At 40.9% G+C, this 25786-nt stretch overlaps 1 protein-coding gene across 1 annotated transcript in view; it reads right to left on the bottom strand.

Moving 5' to 3' along the window:
* The window catches only part of cpped1 (calcineurin-like phosphoesterase domain containing 1), a 55902-nt gene extending 30747 nt beyond the window's left edge, over positions 1–25155 (bottom strand). Inside the window, exons 1-5 of the mRNA XM_085360471.1 lie at positions 24988–25155; positions 16464–16682; positions 3176–3348; positions 2251–2382; positions 2000–2132 (exon numbers count right to left, since the gene is read on the bottom strand). Coding sequence (XP_085216597.1) covers positions 2000–2132; positions 2251–2382; positions 3176–3348; positions 16464–16682; positions 24988–25051 — 721 coding nt within the window. The 5' untranslated portion in view covers positions 25052–25155. The remainder of the gene's footprint in view (positions 1–1999; positions 2133–2250; positions 2383–3175; positions 3349–16463; positions 16683–24987) is intronic.
* Positions 25156–25786: the final 631 nt, after the last annotated feature.

The raw sequence follows: 25786 nt of genomic DNA, 5'->3' as shown, positions 1-25786 counted from the left end.
AAACCCAGGCAGCCGAGGTGGAGACCCAGCTAGCTGAAATGTAGGCCCAGGCAGCTGAGGTGGAGGCCCAGGCAGCTGAGTTGGAGGCCCAGGCAGCCCAGATTGAAACCCAGGCAGCCGAGGTGGAGGCCCGAGCAGCTGAGGTGAAAACCCAGCTAGCTGAAATGTAGGCCCAGGCAGCTGAAATGTAGGCCCAGGCAGCTGAAATGTAGGCCCAGGCAGCCGAGGTGGAGGCCCAGGCAGCCGAGGTGGAGGCCCAGGCAGCTGAAATGGAGGCCCAGGAAGCTGAAATGGAGGCCCAGGCAGGCCTAGGCTAACTAGGCTAATTAGTTGTAGCCAGTCCAAATCACTGATGTTTGAATTAGGTCCAGGATTTAGTTCTATATCACCAGCCAAAAGTAGCATCAGAACAAGTTTCAGAATCTCCAGCGACAGACGTGGTATATTTGATTGTTCATGTTTACCTGGGGGTGGTCTAGCATGACCACAATCCAAGAATCTTGTGAACAAAAGATGTTGACTCCATTTGGCTGGGAAAGTGGTATAATTATCCAGCTTTCTTGGACATGTCGAACTCCACAGAAGATAAAAATGTATAAAAACAAAAAGACAAGTTGATGTCAAGATCCAGGGGTTTTTAGATGGTTTTTTGGCAAACGCACAGGACCTGCCAAGCTGTGTGTCTGCACCCTAGCAGCCATCTTGTTCTCCAATCTGGAAAACCAGATTTTTTCATTTTTTTTTTTAGATCAGACACATATCTATAGTTCATCTTTCTTATACAACAATCTGACTTCAGACTGATTACTGAAAATACCCCTTGACACCCCTGACCTGAAAAATTCTCAGACAGCGCATTCATCTGAAGAAGGGAAAAAGGCTTATACTCATGATAAGAGTATAGATAAGAGTCAGAGGAAACATGGATACTGAGTATTCTTTGCCTTGCTGTAATAAAGGAGTATCACACATCGCACTTAAGCGCCTGAGAAAATCATACCATATATTTAAAAATCTGCACGTCTGTTGTCAGTATGAATCTACGTGCTCGTAGTTCATGGAGCGCTTGCTCTGTATGTGGCCCGTGTTTATAATTGCTAGCAGGGCACAAGAGTGCGGGTAAGAAAAAGGGCACCAGCTCATTCTACAGCAATACCCTCCTGCTCATGATAAGAAAAAGCTTGTAGAGACTGCCCTTTAAAATTTTAAGCAGTGTTGCCCTGGAGGAGAGATCAATTATGAGAGAGAAGGGTCATCAGACCAAGACGGGCCAACATGGTTAAATATGTGCAGAAATAATGGATGGATAATGAAATTAAAACCATCCACCGTCTGTCACCTTGATGCATGATTGAAAAGCTCGGCACTGAGTGGTGGCTGCTGTCAGTCAGCAGCGCAAAGCTGGCTGACGCACCTTCGCTGAGATTCTGCCTAAAGACGTGTTGTCCTTGAGGGAGGGTTATTTTTTTCTTTTTTGCCCACTACTTTTGTATCGTTCTCTTATAAGCTTACAACAATGGATTGATTAAGGATTTATTCTCCTTATAGGAAGTGAATGGAATAATTAATTCAATTATGTCTGCATTGTGTGTGTGTGTGTGTGTGTGTGTGTGTGTGTGTGCCAACAGCTCTTCCTGAGGCTGCTGGATAATGACATATTAATCCTCTGGGCTGGGATCTTAACTGTGCTTCAGTGAGATATGCTTAAAATGAACAGGTTTAATAGGAATAGCAGCTAAGGCGTATTAAGACAAGAAACTTAAGACCACTCACATTGGCCTAAATCCATTATTCTAAAAGAAAAGAAAAGAACAAATAATAATGCTCTTATTTCAGAGCTGTGGAAGCCAGAGATGCTTGACATTTAAGATAGTAAAATTGATTTATCTATTCTGCGACTTCTAATTCTAACCAAATGCACAAACCTGAACTAGGCTGCCAATTTTTAACCAGAGGAAATCAGAAAACCCCCATAATTTTCTGTATTCTGGTCTCCTACCTGCTTTCTTGAACCTGTCCAGCAGGTTTTGCCTGACTGTCCTCTGCAGGTTGAAGTAGTCATCCTCTTCATCAGGACTCTTTAGGTACAGGGGAATGTGCTGAAATATCAGGATGTGTTTGGGTTTAGGTTCCTAAATGGAGACAGATGTGAGCGTTGATTACATCACAAGATCTCTAAAGACAGAAATTCAAATGATGTGCCCACATGGCTTAAAAAGGCTCAATCACGCTGGGGTCATGCCATCCTACCGTAGAAGAGGAGGAGGATGCTCTGCTCAGCTGCGCCTCCAGCCAGGCCTCCTGAGCCTCCCTCAGCTCAGGGCAGGCCGAGGCGTCGAAGAACAGCTGGGAGTTCAGAACCAGGCAGAGAACTCCGCCCACCTGAGACGGCAAAAGTGTGAGAAAAAGAAAACAAGAGAGGAAAACAACAACTTGAATCATTTCCCATTTCATCTGCCGTCCCTACACCCAATTTAATATTATATTCCTATAGATTATCCAAACCTAACTGCTGACAATAAAAATGTTGGTGAATGCGCAGTGGCAAAAACACTCCAACCATGCAGAATTTTAGCAAAATACCTCTGGCATGCATTTTAAACTACATGTATAAAACTCATTAGCCATGTCCCAAATTGCAAGGCCTTTAAGGAACCATATACTGTCCATATACTATGCATTCTGGTCTTATGTTAATAAGACTCTAAAAAAACTTTGCAATCCTAATTAGTAATGCTTTTATGTTTACCAACTGTGTGCCCATGGCACCACATCAAAGTTTGTTATGTTACCAAGAAACAGTTGCTATAACTGAAATATGCATCGTCACAAAGCTCCCTTGTGCAACTTCTGGTAAAAGAGGTCTAAATGGCCACCATAAAAACTGGACCACACCGTGATATACATATATTTTTTAACTGCAATATCAAAGTACAGGGAAGTCTAATGCACAAAAGTAGTCTAAATGACATTAGCTATACATGCTGAGGAAAATAGAACCAAAACATATTTAATGTCACACACCAAAACAGGTGCAGGGTTTTTGGTCCTTTGCTATTCTTAATCCTGTAAGAGCAGAGATGGTGTTCGCAGGTACCCGTCATTATAATATTCCATTCATCCAACAACCACTGCTACAGGCTGCTACTACTAATTATGGTTTGTGTCTGCTTACCCAGAAGCTGAAATAGTCATCCCCCCACTCCCTGCAATACTGCTCCACTGTGCTGGGAGTGGGGGTGTTACCCAGGTCATGGTTTCCACTGACAAACACCAGAGGAATGGAGGGATCGGTCCCCTTCAAGGCTGCCTTCAGATCTTTCTCCTGACCTTCTCTAAAGGGTGTACCTAAAGGAAGAATAACAGAAAACCTATTGTCAACATGGCATGTGTTACTGTCACACATATGATTAAAGGTAACATAAAACCAAACAATTTACGACCTGGACCTAAAAAAACAGATGTTTGATTAAGAAAAGCATTCTACTGTATGCGGGTGGAAATGAGCCAAAGACAGCCTAAAAGTGTGAATGAGGACAACGTGAGAGTGAGAGAGAGATTATATGGATGATGATGAGAGCGCTCAAAGGATGATGAATGCTCAGTACAGCTCGACTTCATATCACCATGGTTACTGACATGATTAGTGGTGCTCTGGCGGTATCCTCTCGGTCCACATGTTGCAGGCAACAGCTGTGTAGACCGCTTTCCAGATTCAGGTTTGTGAAGACATACGAGGCTATTTGCTTTAAATACACCTCCCCCCCCAAAAATTTTAAAAGTGCTATAAGCCTGGAGTTCACAAAAAGGGTAAACATCCAAAAATGGGTAATGTTCTGAGCCAAATTAATTCAATCCCAGAGTGTATAAAGGGCAGAGAATGGGTGACTCTCAAATCTATTTATAACTTTGAATTTATATCAAACAAACCCATCAGCCCCTGCTCTTGTGTTATCCCCGGTCCTCTCTCTCTCTTCCCTCTCATATTTCTTTTCATTTTTATTCATCTGAGTAATTATTTTACTGGCCTAGTTTTGGAGCAAATCTTTCCTCGGATATTTAGATAGGGCTCATTACATAAGAGCCTTTCCCCAAAGAACATCTTATTCGTGACAGTGGGAGAAAGTGTAGAGTTTAAGAAACATTAAAAGGGAAAACATGGACTGACGTTTATACAACGCTCTTCCAATCTTACTGACCACTTAAGGTGCTTTGTAGACTGCAAGTCACATATCGACTTAATCTACGCAACAAAAGCACGTTATCTACCCTCAACTATGGCTAATTTAGAGCTAATTAACCAAACATTAATATTTTCAGACTGTTTGAGGAGGTATTCAGAAAGGTGCCAGCCAGAGTTTGGACCATACGCTGTGAGGCAACAGTACTGCCACTGGACCACCATGCATCCTGGAGCTGTCACTTGGTACTCCTCTGCAGGTAAAGCTTCAAAACGTAAAATATCTAATATACTTGTTGTTCATGATCATGGAGTGAATAGTCCTTTTGGTTGGGCCCACTTTCATAACATCATTATAGTACCACTAGTAATACTTTCAGTTTTCTTTTCTTTTTGCGGACATGGTACTATTGACCGTGTAGTCAAATTACTTCTGAACTATTGAACAGCAACACCATGTCGCTGTGGATGAGTGCAGGTGGAGAGTTTGACATTTATTTGGAATTTAATGCTAAAATGAGTCCAAATTCAACTGTAGCCCACTGAGCTTCCTTGTAAGTATGCTAGATTTTTATTCAATGTTACTCACCAAAACAAATGAGTTGTTAGTTTTGCTCCAAGATAGAATTTAATTGCCATCCTATAAGATATTCCACAACTATCACGAAAACAAGCAAAAAATTTAATTTGTGCGAAACACAAATGACATCAAAATAATTTAGTTCTGCATGAATAAAACTGCCTTACAAATTATCAATAAGTAGATAAGTGGTTTTTCTCTGATGCCAGCACAAACTCAAACTTGCTTTTTTCGTTCCCTGTTGACCTGATATTTTCAAGTATAATCCTGATGAAAGGAAATGACAGCTGAAGCCACAACAAAGCGGATTAATTATTTCACAATATTTGACCGCTGCCACAATTACATACAAACAAAGGCCGTCTCACTAATGAAGTTTAGATGAAAAACCGGGGGCGCAAAGATTGTTAGGCAACTGTTCCAGCTGATAGCACTCTCTGCAACTTTGCTGCTACAGACAGATTACAGTACCTGATTTTCTTCGTTTATTTACAAGTTTTAATTTGCATGAGGTCATTTTCTTTAGGATTGGCGAATGAGAATCAGTCTACTGTATATTTTAGCACCATGAATATGCCCCTTAGGAAGGTACCTGACCTTGTCAGCTGCTCCAGTGGATTTGCTCAGTGGAATAGCAAAACATGTTTATGCTTGACATCGCCTAAATGTGAATACATAATAGGTAATCAAGGGAGATTCCACATTAGATACAATTGATCTTTCCTCTGTGTGTGTGTGTTGATGTTGCATACTCTTATCTTCGATTACAAATGCCAAAAAACAGGACGCTTTACAAAATGTAAATAAAAACAATGTCATTCACAATAGATTATTCACAACACATCCAATGCAACTACATATTTAATCCCTGACATATCCTAATATAAGAAAAAGTGCAATTTCAACAGCAAGTCTCAGTTTTGCTACGTGACAAAGAAATGCTGCTGTAATAAATGAAAGAAATCTGTCAGCATGTCTTTTTGGGATTAAATTGTAGAAGATAAAAGGTGTAAATTTACAGGACAGGTTTTACCGTCAGAGATGCAAGCTTTTTATCTGAATGCTAATAGCAAGTCAGCTAGTCTCTCTCCTCTTAGACCAGAAGACGCGGTGTCCATGCTTTCCAGTTATCCGCTTTGCCTCGGTCCATTTTAAATGAGTTTGGATCTAGTCAAGACAGCAGTGTTTCTGGATCATTTTCACATAAAGCTTCTTCTTTGTATGATACAGCCTTAACCTGCATTTGTTGATGTTGCAGGAAACTGCTCACTGACTGAGCCTGCGCACAAGATCACGGGAATACACTTCTGATTTTCGACCCTGTCAATTATGCACAGAGATTTCTCCAGATTTTCAGAATCATTTGAGGACATTATGCTCTGTTGATGATGAGAGATTTCCTTCATTTGTAGATTCAGTTTTTCTCCAAAGTGGTGAACCTCTGCCCATGTTTACTTCAGAAAATCTCTGAGATGCTCTTTTTTTATACTCGATCATATGCTGACATGTTAACAGTTAAACCAATTAACTGTAAAATGTTCCTCCAGCTGTTCCTTTTTAGCAGCACTTACTTTTCCAGTCTTTTATTGCTCCTGTCCCAATGTTTTTCAGACGACTTGCTATTATTGATATTTTTCATGAAGCAGTAAAATGACTCAGTTTAACCATTTGACATGTTTTCTATGTTCCACTGTGAATAAAATCTGTGTTTGTGAGATTTGCAAATCATTCCATTCTGTTGTTATTTACATCTTGCGCAGTGTCCCAACATTTCTGGGACTGAGGTTCTATCGAGCACTTGAACAGGCTTGAAAATGTAAAACAACTGATAAAGTTTGTACAGCTAACTTTATAATTGAGTACTACTTCAAGTTTCCACCGCTGTTTTGGATTTATTCGACACTCGCGTCTGTCTGGAAACCTCATCTGTCATGCACGGTAGCAGATGCGAGAGTCGAAATCGGAAAAACGCACAGATTTATGAGGTGGTGCAGAAATGGAGGCTTTTTCCAAATATGTTGTAAAACATCCAGTGTCTCTGTGAGACCGGAGAGAACGACAACAATAGTCGAAAAATGTTGACGTCCTCTGCCCTTTGAGATTGACTGTCACGCTGTGCTCGACTACCCTATGCAACGTTCACACTTATCAAATGTACTGGATTTTGGGCTCAACAACAGCATCTAGCCACACTTACGTTTCTCCTGATAAATAAATGTGAATAAATAGCACTGGTTGCGACACACAGTGGCAGGGACGCTGTGCTGCCTTCTGCTTCCTCACACCACCACCTGCCTGCCCTCAATTACAGCCATCTGTTGACATAGTACAAGCATGAATCAACAATCTCTGTGACACAGCTCGAACCAATCCTCATCCAAGCCCCATCTGCATTTAAGATATCTTGCTTGTTAAAGCAAGTGGTTAAAGCAGATGTGTTGTGCATCACTAAATGAAATAAATGATAAGGATTTTTCATATATAAGAAATAGCGAGAAATTCCATTTCATACAAACATTTTTAACGCCAGCACTGTCTTGCCCTACTTTCCTCCCTGCAATATGCAGCACATGTAGGGTATACGCAAATAAAAACACAATGCTGCTCTCCACTCCCCGTGGGGCTCTAACTGAAAGGCCTTGTTCACTTAATGAGATTGCAACACTGATTCTTAAAACCTGACAGGAGACTTTGGCAGGTTCTCATTGAGCCTGTCCAACACTGTAAGCACTTCTCTCAATTTCCTTTAAAGACTGGCTGTCGAAGCTGCACTGAGTCCTCAGTGCCTGGGGTCTTGCTGTTGTATACATTTTCTACACTTGAACAACTGTATTTTGTGGCCTCTATATTTGTGACTAACTCAAGCATGCATCGACATGTTGTGCTTGTGCTGATGTGGCACTGGTGTTTGGCAAGATCTTAGTGAAGATGTTATATTAAATACTTCAGACAATCTCACAAACGCAAAATGAGGTAAATAGTGTTTTCTACAGTTGCCCAAGTACATATTGGCAACTGATACATCTGCCCTGTACAAACTATACTGTACTAATACTAGTCGACAGCCCCCTTAAATTTACACTCACAGGCTGATTTATTAGGTACACTTTGTTAGTACTGGATTGGACCAGTAAGGAAAGCCTTAATGCTTCGTGGCATAGATTCAACAAGGTTGCTGCAGATTTGTTGGTTGCGCAGCCACAAATTACATCCCAAAGGTCCTTTATTGGACTGAGATTTGGTGACTGTGAAGGCCATCCATTTACAATGCCATGTTAAAGTGACTAGTTTAAGAAAAACTAAGCTTTGTGACATGGAATATTACCCTGCTGGAAACAACCATCAGAAGATGGGTACACTGTGGTCATAAAGTAAATCATGACCTTATTGTGTCTACATGCCTAAATGCATCGAGTTGTTTCCATGTCATTAGCTAATTAGATATTTGCATTTACAGGTGTTCCCAATAAAGTGGTTGTGAGGGTATTTTGAAAGTTTAGCTGCTGGTAACCAAGCTAACATTCAGCTGCCTCTCCAGAGCATCTCTCGTTACACCATTGAAAGCATCATGGATGGGACTCTAACTAAGCAGGCATGGACTGCTGCTTGTGATAATAGATCTGCTTCAAGCTGCAACATGACTCGGGTGGAGAACAGCTTCATAAGCAGGACAAATAGCTGCAGTCCAGAACCATGAAGCCGGACTCCATGAACACAAGTAAAGGTTTTTTGAGAAGCAGCCACAGTGAGTATTTTTACCATTAATTATGGCTGAGAAAAAATTCACAGAAAAACACTTTAAACTCCAAAACTTGTGAACTATCATCTGAAACATGCTGCGATTTCTTTGCTAAAGATAACCTCAAGAATTAATTTTCTACAGTTTCAATCATTTTTAAGCCTGCACTGGTTAAAGGTAACATTGTCTCTTCACGTTTTCTCTGTGCATTACAATTAGTGTGATTAGTTTGTTCTTCCAAAAGCGCAGACTCATCAGTACTAGTGACCTTACCTAATGCTGCCTTACCAAAAAAGATGAAGATGTGTAAAGCTTGCAACTGAACTCAACAGGTGGGATCACTGATGGACGTGTCTGAAATGAATTTCTTTGAAAGGGCAGCAGGCCTAAAAGTTATAAGATAGTATTAGGGACTGAGTGGAGCTCTCTGTCACCCAAAAAGCAGTCCCAGATCTGATTAAGACAACGTTATGCCTGAAACGCAGCAGCCAATGCAAAAACACAAAAGTGTTTATTGCTGTTCCGACCTTCAGGCCCAGAGGATTGGCTCACGGAAAGAATGTCTAGACTACTATATTTAATCACACTGCTACCATAATTTGGACTCGGATAAGGCACCAAAACCCTGTTTTTTTTAATTCTTTGGAGTCAATCAACTGGTGATTGAAATCAGCCAGATTCCACTTGATCCACTGTGAGGTCAGACTTTTACCACAAAACAGAATAAACTAACAATTAAGTCACCCAAGAAAACTGCAGTTAGTTAGGGCTGCTCGATTATGGCAAAAATGATAATCACGATTATTTTCACTGAAATTGAGATCGCGATTATTTGACGATATTTATTTAACCCTTTAAGACCTACTATAGAACCAAGTCCGCCAGAGCTTATATTATTTTTTTACATGTTGTAGTGCCATTTGTGGGAGCATTTCAAGTTGCTAAATAACTGTTATAGCCCATATTTTAATAATATGTATGCATTAAGTCCATAGTAACTACATTAATTGCAAAAAAGTGCAATAAATTACAAAAAAAATTGAAAATCGTTTTTGTTTTGTTTTTACATATATTTCTACTTGGAGAAATTTAAGAGGTTTATCCCTCAAAACTTTAAATACAAAAAAGTTGCAAAAAATAGTTTACAACAACAGGAAACTTATTTTGAGTGTCTTCATAGTTTTATTTTGGAGATACACCAATTTTTATATACTGCAGGAAAAACAAAAAAAACCAATCCTATGATGCAAATTTGCAAAGAAAACAGCATGTGCATCAAAATAAACTATTTCCAGCAGTGCAAGCATCCCAGAAACTATTCAGAAAAGTCAAACATGACCAGTAGAGGTTTTTAAGGCCTACAAGTTAAAAACTACATTTCCGCGAAAATGACGTCACTTCCGGTTTCGGCCAGAAAATGGCGGACATGCGACAGTTCGCGCTGACGTTTGTTTCACTGTGGGAAGTGTTACGAACAGCTGATCGGATCGGCAAAGCGTGTTTCTGGAATATTATGTTTTTGTTCCTGCAAGCGCTTTTTATGCAATTTTTGCAAAGCTTTATGTGGAAGGAAACCGTGACCGAGGACAAGCTGATGGCATAAGATGTAAGTACAACTCCTCCGGTTTCATATGCAAAACAAATTATTGCGCTACGTGGTTCAGGTTCTACAGGGATTTAAAAATAGTTACACAAAACGGAGCATGCAGCTCTGACCGGATTTAAAGGGTTAACAATGACTTTAAAAAATAATATAAAATAGTGTGCAACACCACTGAAGTTTTTTTTTTTTTTTTACCTCTCTTTTCAACCAACAGCAGTCACTCTCCTCTCCAAATAACTTCTGCTTAGCTTTCCGAGCTTCCCTCGGGTCCTCTTAATCAGCGGTCTCCAACCTTTTTTGCGCCACGGATGGTTTATGCCCGACAATATTTTCACAGACCGGCCTTTAAGGTGTCGCGGATAAATGAGGGAGGGGCTAATAATCGGCTCAGTCATTTTTAATGATCGTTGAAAGCCCAGATCGTAATCGTGATTAAAATTCGATTAATTGAGCAGCCCTACAGTTAGTACACCTTTAGTTTCCACAAATACAGAGAGGGGACAGGGAAGTCCCAAGGCAACCTCTCCTTCACCTTTCCGAGTTTTGCACACAGGCGTGTACATGCGTACTTAAACATTTCTCCCTGCTGTATTATGCGTAACATCCTTCAAGAACCCCCAGAGACACAGCTTGAATCCTTTGTAGTGCTCATTAGGAGAGTGTCAAGTCCAGCATGTTTCTCTAATCTAATCAGCTCTATATCTGGCTCCCCCACCCCCACCACCTCCCTTTGCTGCCCCCACCCCCTCCTACTCTTTATCCTCTTCATTTGTCAGCTTTGAAAGTAAGTGAGAGAAAGACACGGGAAAGTGAAATTAAGCGAGGGAGAGGCGGCAATGGCAGACAGAAAATTAGGTGAGATTGAAGGAAGTCCTTGAGAAGAGAAAGCATCTCTTGGGGGTTTAGTTGGGATTGTGGAGGAGAGGAGACAGGGAATTAGAATCAAGGAACGTGCTATCAGTAAAGGTCTGGATGACATGATGAAGTTAGATGAGACACTTTCTACAACTTTTCGTTTTGGGGAATGGGTCGCTCCTTGTGGACCACTGCGATGAGACGCAAACAAATCCATCAGTCTGCCCAAGTCTTTGATAAGGAAGATCATTTGTTATACCAAGACATCACCACTTAGCCCGCAGTTTTCCTACAGTATAAATTTAAACCTGAAACTGACACTTACACCCACACACATACATTTCTTCCCTAACAATTACAAGACAGGACCTTTACACCCTCAACACACAGTTAATTCACATAGATGCTTCACACAGATTCATCAGAGGCAAGAATTAATCAGCATGTTTGCGTAAGTGTCAGACTTGCAAATGAAGGTTGTCAAAATAGGGTATGAGGCATGTTACCGCAGCGGTTTACTAAAGAGAGCAGACAGATAATAGAGGAAAGAGACCGAAAAGAAAAAGACACTGTGAGGAGCAACGGCGAAGAGAGATGAAATCTGTAGGAGCAGAAATACAGTTGCCAATTTCCTGTCGCCGACAGGCAGCGGTGTTGACAATGCCGGTTGACAGCCAGCTTCCCCTGGCCGCCACACATTCATTCTGTATTGTAAATAAACAGTTTAAGGGGAAATGTCAGCCGAGAGACGGAAGGAGCAGCTTCGGTTATAATACCTATTTCCCTCCTTCCTACCAATGCGGCGGCCCAGTTGCCAGCCGAGTGACAGACGTGGCGAGTAATGAGGATGGCACGCACAACCTGCTCTGCTGGTGCTGACAGTAACAGCAGCTGACGCCGCGGTGTTTAAAGGTCCCTGAAGTCTTTAGGTTTAAACCTGATGCTTACACTATTTACTGTACGACGACATGCGAAGTAGATCGCGCTTTGACCTCCAAATGCGACTGATCATAAGGAGATGGCAGGAACATGGAGACGAGTGTGTGTGTGTGTCGGGGGGGGGGGGTAAACTGATGTGGACATGTTTTTGGTTTAAATGGTGCAGTCATGGGGATAATAAGGAGACTTGGATGCCTACAGCCAGACTCAGCTAGATGATAGTGGGAGACAGCTCCGGGAGGGTTCATGACTGTGGCTGTGCAGCTAAAATTGGTGGTCATTACGACCCAGAAAAAGAAAAAAAGAAAAAAAAGACGGGGGGGGGGGGGAAGAGTACCTCTGTGACTAAGCCAAACCACATCTCTGCTGAATATGAATAGTTTGCTTCGAGTCAAATTTTAGAAAATGGGGAGCAGAAGGACATTTTACTAATGGCATACTGCTCCACATATAAATATTTTTATTGGCTTTAATATCTTACATGGTCTCCAGGATTAGGCAGAATAAAACTTTCATCACGATCCAATCAAACATGTCACCAGAGCCCAGAGAGAGAAAGAGCAAGAACATGCAGAGATGGAGGGAGACAGGTTTGCTTGCTGATTTCCCTTCCTGGAGGCCAGCCAGGCAGGTAGGCGCCACACTTTAGACCCCTAATTTTCATGCAAAGGTAGTCTGCATTGCTTAACGGCTTGCGGCGCTTTTTTGCATCAAGCATTAAACCTGCAGTGGGCTCTGTCAGCCCGTTCCTCATAACCTGTTGTAAAGTCAGACTGCACACTCAGAAAATCAAGAACACAGAGCCATCGTCTTCAGCTAAAGTGTAAATTTGATGTCTTTACCTTAAGAGTATAATAATTTGTTTTCTATTTAAAGGTTATGTGGTGTAAATCATCCTACGTTCTACTGAAACAGACAAGCAGAGGGGAGGACTGGACGCAGGACAAGTCAAACCTGGTGTCTCGGTATCAGACAAGGTGGGCAACACAGTGATTGTGGCGTTTCCACATTCAGGCATTTCTAATGTAACCAGCTTTTTTCAAATTCAGTTGCGATTCAGAAAGCATCAGGTGACAGGATTGGGGGGAACCAGCTGCCACTGTGGCAAACACACACACACACTCTCACAGGTTTGCTGTGCTGCTTACAAGATAGCTACAATCTTTACCTCAGAGAATAGGACAGAGACAGAATCAAGTGCAGCCCATTCACATATACTGTTTATAGCCTAACAAACCTTCATTTGCAGCTAGCAGACTTCTACTGAATAATTCAACTAAAAAAATAAAAATAAAAAAAAAGTGAAAGAAAAATCTTCTCTTCCTGCAAATAGCTTGAAGGCACCCAGGTGTTTTTTATAGATAAATACTGCATGCTGTCACAGGGGGGTCTGATGTGTTCAAACTAGACTTCATGGGCAGAACTAACTTTCTTTTCTTTTGCCTTCAAGCTGCAAGAGTCGTAGCACCGCAACACAGCGGCATCTTTCTTGCACGGATTCCTTTAAATTGGGCGAGAATTTAAAGCCTGTCTGGTCTGATCGATAGCCGAAATCCTAATCAGCATCAGCATCGTGAGAACAGACAGAAACCTTCTGCTTTTCATAGATAAATATCAGCTACTGTCAAATGGGAATACGTTGTTTACAGACTCTGGCTGGGAAACAGAAGAAAGCTAATGCTCAAACCTACCTCAGTGAAAACTATTCTGAGGCTGAACAGTCCCAAAGCTGATGTTCTTCGTGGAATAAATGAATTAGAGCAGGGTTATCTCAATATATATGCGTTTACATTCAACATTTGCATAAATATCACAAAACTCTGTTTCTCTTGAAAACATCTAGAGCAGTGGACACAGATGTAAGGTGCTGCATGGGGTGGGTTTAAAACTCAAGACAAACTATGATATACATGTTCACTCACACATAACTAATAACCACACATGGGAAATGAGTCTGAATTTGAAAAAAACATGTCTGTTATATGCTTGGCAGTTGCCACTTTAATATTAGCAGAGACGCATACATGTGCTGATTTTTCAGGTCAGGTGAGCCCTGCACTCTTTGTGACCATGATTAACAGAAAAAGCATAACTGTTTTACCATTGTGACTGATGTATTTCATACTGGGTTAAAGGGACTTATCGGGGATGTCGAGGCTTCCCTCATATCATAAGTTAAAACCCACAGTGGGAGAAGTGTAAGTAGAGTCAGATCTGCCTGTTTCGTACAGTAACACCAGTCAAACATCAGACCGAAACGATATGTTCACAGTTTAGATCACAATGCAGCAGCTGTTTTAAACTGAGTAACATTTCAGCTTATAAAGGCAAATATAAGCACACAGTTTACATTATACAGAACTGTGAAAAAAAACCTTGAACTATCCCTCATTTCTTCACACTTTCTTCTGAGAGCCTGAGTTGCAATTTTTTTTAAAGTGGTCCTGAGCAATTGTTCTCCAGGCTTTCTGAAGGTCTTTCAGACCTTTTCCTTTGGACATTTGCTGCTTTTTCACTCATTTTCATTCCAATGAAATGATTGGTGAACCAATGCTGTAGGGCTGCTCAATTAATCGAATTTTAATCGAAATTACGATCTGGGCTTTCAACGATCATTAAAAAGGACTGAGCCGATTATTAGCACCTCCCTCGTGCTTTACTCTCGCGCTGCTCCGTGTGGCAAATCGAGCGCACCTCTCTGCGTTTCGAACAGGCATCACAACAATTAAGAGGAGCTAACAGAGGGAAGCTCGGAAAGCTAAGCAGAAGTTATTTGGAGAGGAGAGTGACTGCCGTTGGTTGAAAAGAGAGGTAAAAAAAACCCTTCAGTGGTGTGGAAACATTATGGGTTCGTGGAGTCAGACGTGGATCAAGTAGACATAGTGTGTAAACTTTGCTACGGTGTCGTAGCTGCACCACAGAGCAACACTGCAAAGTTCACTAAACATAGATATTTACATTTTTCATTTATTTTTTATATTGCAAACATTTGCACTGTTATCAGTATTTGCACACTATTTTATACTATTTTTTGACAATCTTTAAAGCCATTATTCAATACATTGTTAAATAAATATCGTCAAATAATCGAGATCTCAATTTCAGTGAAAATAATCATGATTATCATTTTTGCCATAATCGAGCAGCCCTACAATGCTGTGTCCTCACATAACTGTGCAGAATCCTTATTTCTGACAGCCTTTCACAAAACATATTTCTTTGTCTCCCAAAGAATCCCAAAGTAGCTGAAAACATTGAATATGGAGCCTCTCAGCATGTTGTGCACGTCCCTAAAAAACTCAGAAAACTGAAAAAGTGAAAAAGAAAAGAAAAAGTGATACAACAGTGGGTGTCTACAACCATCTGTAAAACACAGTGGAGGCTCTGTCATGGTTTGGGGTTACGTTTCAGACAGTGGTGTTGAGAATCTTGTCAAAACAGAAAAGCACAGTGCACCATGAAATAGAATTAGCCAGCAGGGGGCGACTCTTGTGGGTACAATAAGAAAGTCTATGGGAAGACTTTCAAGAGCCCTTTTTTTATTACCTCAATAAGCACTTTATTGCAGAGTTGATCGTCTCAAACACTACTTTCAAACCCTACTAAATACAAAATGAGGTTCATTTTGTGGCTTATGGTTCCCAATAGTCAAAAAGGACAAAGCAGGGTATTAGTATTCAGTGTCCCTCAGTTGCCTAGTCGGATCCACCCCTTGTTCTTCACATCTGCTTCAAAGATGCCAAAATGGCAGACGTCTCACATCAACTTAGACCAAAACAGTCTAGACGGATCACTTACATCTTAACGAAGTCATTTAGTTTGTATTCTTTCCTCAACAAATACGTACAGAGAAAATTACCAAATGAAGTATGAAGCAAGCTGTATTGTTGAAATGCTGTTCAGTGCATGAAATCACAGCGTGTGGTTCTCAATAACATGCTGTTATCTGTAACCTGGGAAAGACATTTTGAACACTTTGAAATACGTGCAGCCTTTGAACAGGCTGGAGTGACATCCCAGATGCGATGGGATAGCACTCCCAGGACCGATACTGTATAATCTGGTCAGACCATAAGAGGCTAAGCGGAGCTAAATCTCATGCAGTTCGGCATCTGTGAGTTCACATTATGTCCCCAAACATTCGCAGATAATTGGCAGTCAGACTGGTTGATGCTGCTATCTTGTTTTTCCTGTCCATATGGCTGTACATCCACTGGGAACCTCTCATCGCTGCTGTGGCTTCCTTTTTTTCCCTCTTTTGGCTGTTGTGCTTTCGCTCAGTTAAGTTAAAAGTAATTTAGTGTTTAGCGAAAGGCGATGCACTTCAGAGTTTCATTACGAAGGAACAGCAGGAAGGACGCTCTGTGCTTTCCCTAAACACCTGTTGAAAAATCTCTGAATCCTTGAAAAATGACAAAGACTGCCCGGTAAAACTTTACCGTGTGAAAAACTGTCAAGCCTACCTCTTCATTTTTATAAAATATTACACCACTAACACAATCATTTAGTAACCTTGCAACATTTTTAAAGAACTGTAAATGTTTCTTTGTTGTGCTCTAACCCCTACCTGGCATGGCGTGGACCAAGTCGCCGCACAGCACCATGAATCTCGGCCTGGGTCTGAGTTGGTTAATGGCCTCCACGGCCTGCTTAGTGAGCTCCACTTCCTCAGCCCATTCTTCCCCCCCGCCGTCACAGTCGCCGTCCCTCCAGGCCTTCATAAGCCCAAGCTGGGGGTCTGCAGCTTGGATGAAGAAAAATGGTCCAGTCCATTTGTGCTCTGCGTCTAAAACGAAAACAGAATAAAGCTTCTTTTAGCTAAAAGACAATGCAGGTTAGACAGCTTTTAGGAGTGCCACTCTTTTGTCTTCCACTCAGGACACACTGCACAGCATGCCAAAACATGTAAGTTTGATGCTAACAACTCATGGGAATCAACTGCAAAAATACTATTTCATGCCTCTTAAACTGTTACCTCATGTATTTTTTGCTGACTCAACTAAGAAATACAGAGCAAATTATGTGCTTTTGTGTTATGTCTGTTTTAAAAAAAAAAAAAAAATCTACTAACAGATCTTTGCGAAGTTGTCTGATTCATCCTTTGAGAATAGATGCTTTTTTTTTTAAATAACTGAGGATTCACAGAACAAATAAACAGAAAAACATTCCTGTGAAATTGGTCGAGACCAAGAACTGGACTGAAAATGAGTGAAAAAGCTGCCAACATCCAAAGAAAAACTTTGAAAGACCTTCATAAAGTCTGAAGAACTACTGCTCAATGACAACTTAAAAAAGAAATACAGGTAAGTCTGGCTCCTTGGAAGTAAATAAGTGAGGGGTGGTTTGAGATGCTTGCACAGCACTGTACATATCTATCTATATATATATATATATATATATATATATATATAAAAATTGTTGATAAGCTGAGCTCTCTGGTGAATCCCCCTCCAAAAAAGAAAAAAAAGAATCAGTTAGTGCAGCAAAGCAAATGACTAATCTCAAAAAATAACAGTGTTTTCACTATAGTACTGAAGCCCAGCAGCACACCAGGCCTAAATCACTCTCCCGCTGGGGCCACAGCACTAGGGATTTTTTAAGATACAAAACCTACACTGTCAGGTTAGCTATTGTGTATTGTAAGACTACTGTTTCACATAGAAATATAATAAGAAATAGAACTAACTAAAGAATCAGAAAATTTTAATGACTGAACAGCTGCAACTGATCAGCTAAAATCCATCTATTTTGTCCGTTAACTACAGTTTACAAGGTCGGATTATTCATTGCGGCATATGAACGAGGTTATAGTTCAGATGTTAAAAACTGTGAACCCCTTGTGTTCTCTCTCCTGGGACTCACTGTGTGCCCAGAGCTCTGTTATTCAGTTTGTAACACACAGTTAGAGCACTAGTGAGTGCAAATCACTACAAAAATCAAGTGCAGTCCTTTAGATTTCTGTGTATCCTCCACTTTGTTGCTTGAGTTCCATTAACCAAATACATTTGAGGCAGTAAACAGTGTGTGCACGAGGTGGTTTCAAAAAGCCATCTTGAAACCACCAGCTAGTGAACAAATTACCTCTTCTAATTGCAACACTCAAAAAACAAATTAAGGGAACGCTGTATCATGACAGCATAACACGAATTCAGCTTAACTTCATGGATATCAATCTGTCCTGTTAGTAAGCACAAACTTTTGTGAATCCATTTTATCTGCTTCGGTGCAAATAAAAGTGACAACAGGACCTGAAACCAACTGAGGACCTCTGAGATGGCATGCATTGGTAGTGACAAGCACACCAAGTAAACAGTGGTTGAATACTGCAGTACAATCAAAAGCATTGTTTGCATATGAACATGTGATACTGTTGCATTTAAGCGGTTGCTTCAAAGATGGTCCTCAAGGTTTTGCCCACTTGCTGTCAGTCGCCATCTTCAAAGCCACATGGGTTTGTGAAAAACCACAATAAAATGACAACAAAACTGAGTCAGTCTGCAATACCCCTGAAGCTTAACTGAATCTAATTTTTCTTTTTGAGTAGTCTGTATCTGCAAACAATGACCTGCACTGTCTTGAACTAAATATCCATCTATCTGAACAGCCTACACTGGTTTACCTGGAAGCTTCAGCTGTTGCAAAATGAGAAGACAAGCTGATAAATAAAAAACAAAACAAAAGTTTACATTTTTAATTGAATCCCCCCCCCCACTAATTTTTATATATATATATATATATATATATATATATATATATATATATATATATGCATGCACTAGAGCTGGGCGATATAAGATTTTTTTCATATCACGATGTTTTTTTCATTTCAGGCGATAACGATATCTATCACGATATAAGCCAAATAACTATATTTGTAAGATTTAAATGTGCCGTTGCTCACAAGTAAAATGTGAAATAATCAGCAGCTTGTTTTTATTTAAATATTTATTTCCCATAATAAGTTCAACAGGGTAGATGTACTTAAGGAACATGAGACTTTTTCAGATAAATAAAGGCAAATATTGCAAACTACACAAAAGGCAGCCGCTAAAGCGTTTAAGTTTCAAAATAGAACAAACGAAACAGACTAAATTGTCAATTCCACTTGGAAACAAAATATTAATTCTAAAAAATAAATCTTAGTTTGTTTTACAGAAGAACAGACAAAACTGACTAACTTTTGTCAATATCAAATAAACTGAGAACTAAAAGGAAATTCTCAATCTCTCCTTGTTGTATAGCTTAGCTTTTCAAACAGTTTTAACAGTTACTTTAGTCTGACAAAAGCCGAATGATGAATTAGCGCTTCCAGTCAGAGACTGAGGCTACGTCCACATGTACACGGGTATTTTTGAAAACGAAGATTTTCCGTTTTCGTTTTAAAAAATAATCCCGTCCACACATAAAGGGAGAAATGAAGTGAAAACGCTGCTATGAACATGCCAAAGCAGCAGGTGGCGCTAGATTCCTAACCGTGCAGAAATGTTGGCCAATCAGAAGTCTAGAAGCCTCGGTGGGAAAAAGTAAACAAAGCTGGGGCATAGAAGCAGAACCGAGTCGTATGTGTGGAGGGACAGTAACTGTGTGTATATGTAAGCATTTAAACACTGCAGAGAGTAGAATTAACAGTAACAGTATTGTAGAAATTCATTTCACCGAAACAATAACGTGGCGCACAGTGTGACGTCAAAAAATGCGCACACCTTTGACGCTGCGTTTTCTCCGTTTTTCTCGTCCACACGTAAATGCAAAAACGGAGTTTTCAAAAATATCCACCCTGGCCGGAGTTTTTAAAAATCTTCGTTTTCAGTGACCAAAAACGCCGTTTACGTGTGGACGAAAGGTGCAAACGCATAGAAAAATCTGCGTTTTCAAAAATACCCGGGTACGTGTGGACGTAGCGCATGCACCAGTTTATTGTATTTCCAGACTTGCTTTCGGCACAATTTACAGTGGACGCTACTCTGTTTTTTGTCAGACTTGAAATAGCCAAAATACCTTCACACTACGGAACTTCTGTTGCTCTTCCGTTCGACAATCTCTCCGGCATTGGAACCATCATCTGTTTTCTCTTCGGTAACCTTCGGTCACGCTCGGTTGATTTCTCTAGTCGGCACACTCATTTCCTCCATTACCCGGGCGGTACGGTGGCTGGCTGCTTCCCAAACAAATACACATGTGCGGCTTGGCACTTGTGCTGTACGTAACAAGTCACGTGACGTGACGCTGCGGCTGTGATTGGTTCGGCTCTGCGCTACTTAATTTGGATTGGCTGTTCTTTTTTTTTTCTTTTTTTTTTTAAGAGGACAAGAGCGGCGAGGTCTATCGCGATAGTTTAATTTTTCTATCGAGAAAAAGTTATATCGCGATACATATCGTTATCGTTCTATCGCCCAGCTCTAATATGCACTCAAATCGTTTTGCTATCTCCTGGGTATCAACTACTGGTTACATCTACAGTAAACATTGGTGTTTCTATACCAATAAACTACATGATGCTTTAAAAAAAATAAAAAATAAAAAAATGTAATGAGCAGAAACATTAAAGCTTCATGAATTAGGTGTGACCACAGCATTACTCATTTATCAGTGGAAGGCCTGCTGTGAAAACCTCATCATATTCATTCTTGGAATTGGCACAACACTTGATTAGTTAAAACCGACGTGGATCAGGATGTAGGACTGGGAATTAAACCTCGTCGGCGGGGAAGAGACGTACGTGCTCTCTCCCTGTGAGTAACCAATGCTAAATAATTAACAGCGAGATACACGTTAGAGGATGAATGGCAAAGAACAAGTGTTTTACATAATCCTGATATTACGCAACAGAAGGGCCCTACAATCTAGTCACTCTCAAATATTCATTTACAAGGCAAACAGTGCCCACCTTTCCATGAAAAGAGACAAGCAGACACTCAGTGAGGCTTGGCTGATGGTAATGACAAGGCGTGACATGAAGGACGCCCGCCAAAGTAATATGGAAACGGAGGCTCGCCATTTCCCCCGAAACAGACAGATACTAAGAGCAGGTGTAAACAACAGCTTTCTACTCCACTCGCCGAGTTTCCGGAGGACGTGGAAGCAGTACCACTGTAGTTATGCACTGCTCTGTCATCGTGGAGAGCCCGCATCTGCATTCTGCACAAATCCCCTCACTCTCACTCAGCGGGGGCTTGTAACTGTTCAGCATCCTGTGTTTAACATGCTCTCCATGTATCACTCTCCCAAATGAGTCGGCGATAATTCTGTCCTCCAGAGAAACTCGAGCGAAGATAAGAAAAGAAAGAGCAACAAAAAAGAAAAAGAAAAACTGCCTTGCTCCTGGGAGGAAAACTCGTAAAATCTCAACAATGACGAACTCGGTGTAATTGACATTTATGACACATTTTGCTTTTATGATTATCATCATCATCAACTCGATTATTTTAGAATGCCTCGATCCAAACAAGCCCAGCCTTGATCTCAGCTTATACTACACAGCGAGTGCTGTTGATGAATTTTGAATTCAACCTGAGGCTGGCCATATTAATGTAACAAAATTTAGAAGCACCTAATATATCTTTTCCAGACTTTCAGCAATATATAGAACGCAATGCGAAAGTCTTAAGCAATCCCTAACGTCTTCATATTTTGCTCCCAATGAGCCAGACTTTTCTGTTTTTTTTAAAAAAGTGGTCTTGAGCAACCGTTTGAGACTTTCAGCATTCAAAGTTGTGCTTTGGACAACTACAATACTACCATAGGCTGTTAGCTGGAATAGGCTGTAGGCTAAGTGGAATAACTTGAAGAGAATGGCTCGAGAGAGGCACCAGCAGTTTGTTGCAAAAACCAAAAACCTATTAGCCAAAAACTTGGTATATGTTGGCATGGTGTGCAGTGTGCCCATACAAAACTTTGAGGAAACTGGAAAAAGGCCAAAAGTAGCAGACATTAAAAAAAAGACTATCTACAGCAGGGGTTTCAAACTCCAGTCCTCGAAGGCCGGTGTCCTGAAACTTTTCCATGTGTCCCTGCTGCAACACACCTGAATAAAATTAGCAAGTCATTAGCAAGACTCCATAGCACCTGACTGCATGCTGAGGTGGCAATTCAGCCATTTGATTCATGTTACAGCAGCTCATGAGTGAATGAACATGGTGCCTGATCTACAGCATGAACAGTATCCAAAAGAAACAAATCCAAGAATCCAAAAGAGCAAAAATCCAACAAAGATCTGACATGGGACCTAGCCCTTCAGTTCATCCATCTACTTCACTGAAGCCTCATCAGAAATAGTCTCTATTCAATGATGTTTGTCAAGAAGCCATTCCTAAGGAAGGGTGAGGTATGCCAAATTATACAAGAACTAGACTGAAAGTCTCTTACAACAGGTCTCGTGGAGTGATGAATCCAAGTTTGGTTCAAATCACCATCAACATGTACAGAGTTGGTAGGGAGAGACATAAAGCAGTGAGCATCATGGTTTGGGAATGCATTTCAGCCAGAGGTGTTTGTTTCTTGTCAAAACTGATGAATTATGAGTGCAGAAAAGCACCATCAGATTTCAATCCACCATGCAATACCATCTGGAAAGTGTCAGACTTCCAACAGCTTCATTTTTGAGCATGAGGATGATCTCAAACACACTGCCAAATATGGACTTTTAAGCTTGTTAGAATTGTACAAACTGTTTTCCTTATATACCATTTTCCCATGGATGTTTGCAGATGTTCCTTGCATAAAGATAAAGAAATGTGTGTGTCTCAAGACTTTTGCATAGTACCATTGCTTAAAAGCTGGGGGAAGGGAGCTAAGGCTTGTTTCAGACAGAGAGCAGTGAGGGGCTGCCACTGTTTGATAAATAAGCATCATTTCGAACTGTGACTCATGCAAACAGTTCACAAATAAAAATATGGAAATGAGCATAAAAGTCCTCCTTAAGTTTGGTGGAAAAAGCCTAATTTTATCTTAGCGGGCTGTGACAGTCTGTCAGCATTTTTACTTCTTGAGAGGATAAAGACTAAAGCTGCATTTTAAAGTGTAACTTGACCCCCAGCTCTGAGCCAAACACCACCCATTGCACAGTTTTGAAAAATCCTCAAAAGTTTGCAAGAGCAGGGAGAGGAGCTGTGGATGTGTGAGGCCGGGGGTACTCAGGGGCCACAGAAAAATGGAGAGTGACATAAAACAGCACATACTTTCTAATGATTTTTCCTCTCCTGAATCTCCCCCATACTAAATCTAAAGGGGATATTTAGTGTGGTGAAGGACCACGGTGTGGAATTAAATTGTGCCATTAGATCCAGCCCCTGTAATGCCCAAAGTCAGAGCTCACTCACTCTGGCTCTCTCTTCCTCTCAGGTATCAATAGAGTGATCTAACATCTCTAAATAAATAAAACCACTAAGTAGAAGGTTAGTAAAATGTGGAAGCCCCCTATTGATGATGATTTTATATTTGCATATGCAAAATGAAAGTACTTTCACTAAATTCCACTTAAGACCAGTGTATGGAGAAGGTGTGCCAGCCAATCCGGATTAGAGTGCATTGCTAGGTTACCATGTTTAAATAAGTTTGACAGAAATGTCAATATTGACACCGGCACTGAAATGTTTCAGTTGTTGGTACTTCTACCCGCTACCTCATTTCCCAAGGGGTCACCACAGTGAATAGATCTGCATGACTTGGCACAGATTTGTTTTACACAGGATGCCCTTCCTGACAAAACCCTCCCATTTATCCTGCACCACCCTCTCAGACTGTGTTTGCAATTCCTCCTGGTGTCAGACTGGGGATCTTCTGCATGCAAGGTGAATGTGTTAACCAGTACACCGTGGAGCCACCCACTGAAATGCTTCAGGTACACTTTTATAGCTGTGAACTAACCTCCTAAAACCAAAAACTTTCACATCTTTGAACTCATTGTTTGACAGAAAAGTTTTTAATTTTGCACCAGCTTTAAATATGCTTTGATGTGAATTTTGCTTCCTGAAAATATCAACTTTGGATGGGATATTCTTGGCAAAGGAAAAAGGCAAGTTCAATATGCAAACATATGTCCCTTAAAATGCTGGTCCTGCCCCTGAGTACTGAATAACTAACAGATACAAAAGATTTAACTGACCTCATTAAAATAAATAAATAAACCTTTTTATTAGATTCAGGACACTTTATAGTGAAAATGTTTTTACTCTGTGAAGCCAGGTATGTGTCTATTTGAATGGCATATTTTAAAAGAAAAGAAACTGGCAGTGCTCTCACACCCAGAGATAAGCAGCAGCCTTCTTGCAAAGTCAAACACCAATCGCGCTGATTTCGGCCACTGCGTGGACTCCACATAACAAAACTTATGACCATTTCAGATTAAAGTGAATGGGCTGCAAATAATAAAATACTGAAGATCTCAATTTTTGTCCCCCAGTTTCCTCATACTAGCCTGCCTCCAGCAGGGGGTGCTAAATAAAGTAAAACAAACAGGAGGGGCAGCAGCTCATAAACACATAGCTGTGGGCGCTGTGATCATGTTTTCAATATTTGAATATCTTAACGGCAGGACTACTTTGCCACTTAAGAGTAAACCATCTAAATCTAATACACCCCTCAGTTTCTTCCGAGGCACAGAAAACACTTTCGACTGAAAGAAGTCTGCCTAAACCTTCCAGGACAGGGCTTGATTTAGCTATAAATGAATGACTAATTAGAGACTGCAGCCGAAGTCAAGCATGGGTTTTATTTGTAAGTTGTGCATGAATGAATACTCAGCTCTGTAGCTCTTCTGCACCAGAGTTAGAAACAAATGCAAATCGAAATAGCCGCAACCCCTGTGTTTATGGATTGCCCCGATTTGATTCTTTGCAAGAACAAGATTGCCACGCTCCCTACTTTTAATTTTGTAAACACGAGCTAGCTAGCTAGCTAGCCACTCTGTCTTCCTGTGGTTGACAGTGTCAGCTTGTTGGTTAAAAGAAAGCTACGCAAACCTAAGTGACAGCTTTCCCTCTGTCAGAATATTAACCTGTCGCCACCAACAACCTGTGTCACCGGTGCTGCCAAGTTAGCTCACAGAAGTTGGCTAGCCGGCAGAGCTAAAGAAGCTAAAGGCAGTCAGTTACCTTCAGTGAGTCCGCTGAATGTCCGGTGTTTTGCCTTGAGAAAGATATTCTCACTCTCAGCCATAACACCCGCTTGGTTAAACCGTCTCCAGAGCAAACCGGCAGGTCCGAGTGGGATGGTTATGTAGCTGTTATGCTTCTCCTCAGCTGTTCCTGCGGCTAGCTAAACCCGAGACTCTCGGCGATCGACTAAACAGCCTTTTTGTGAGTGTGTATGTGATCGTCACTGCAGCGGCCCCCAGTGTGACTACCAGTTAAGGCAAGTACAAGCGAAAAAAAAGTCAGTTTAACAGGTTTTCCCGCAAACTTTTAAACCAGATACAACCTTCATGCTTACTGTTTAACTAGTTTCAACGACAAGAAAGAGAATTATGCTATCGTTTTAGCCACAACTCATCGTTTATAAATCAGAAAACAAAAGGGGGAAAAATCGATCAAGTCATCAAACATTCGCATCTTCTTCCGATAAACCTTTACAAAGCAAACATCTGCATCGTCCACACCATTACGTGTTTTAGCTGTGTGTGAGAATGGCAAAATAAGAAACCACACGAAAGAAGAACCTTGGACAGAGGATAGAGTCTTTCAGAACCACGGAGAGAGCCACGTCCACCCGTCCTCCTCACCGCGCTGATTGTCTGCATACTTTAACACTAGCTGAATAAGGGCAAATCAAAGGTTTTTTTTCTTGCTTGCCAGACAGTTTGAATACATCGAAGGTCCTTTAGAAATCGGTTTTTAACCAGAGAATGAATCATCAGAGGTGACAGAGGGGCTTGCATGTGGAAATATATTCGAT

This window comes from Diplotaxodon limnothrissa, linkage group LG8 (genome assembly GCF_057381915.1).
Source record: "Diplotaxodon limnothrissa isolate DT_005_m linkage group LG8, D_limnothrissa_male_GT1.1, whole genome shotgun sequence".
NCBI classification, from domain to species: domain Eukaryota; kingdom Metazoa; phylum Chordata; class Actinopteri; order Cichliformes; family Cichlidae; genus Diplotaxodon; species Diplotaxodon limnothrissa.
The sequence above is the reverse complement of the archived record's forward strand: the minus strand, read 5'-3'. Positions and strand labels throughout refer to the sequence as shown.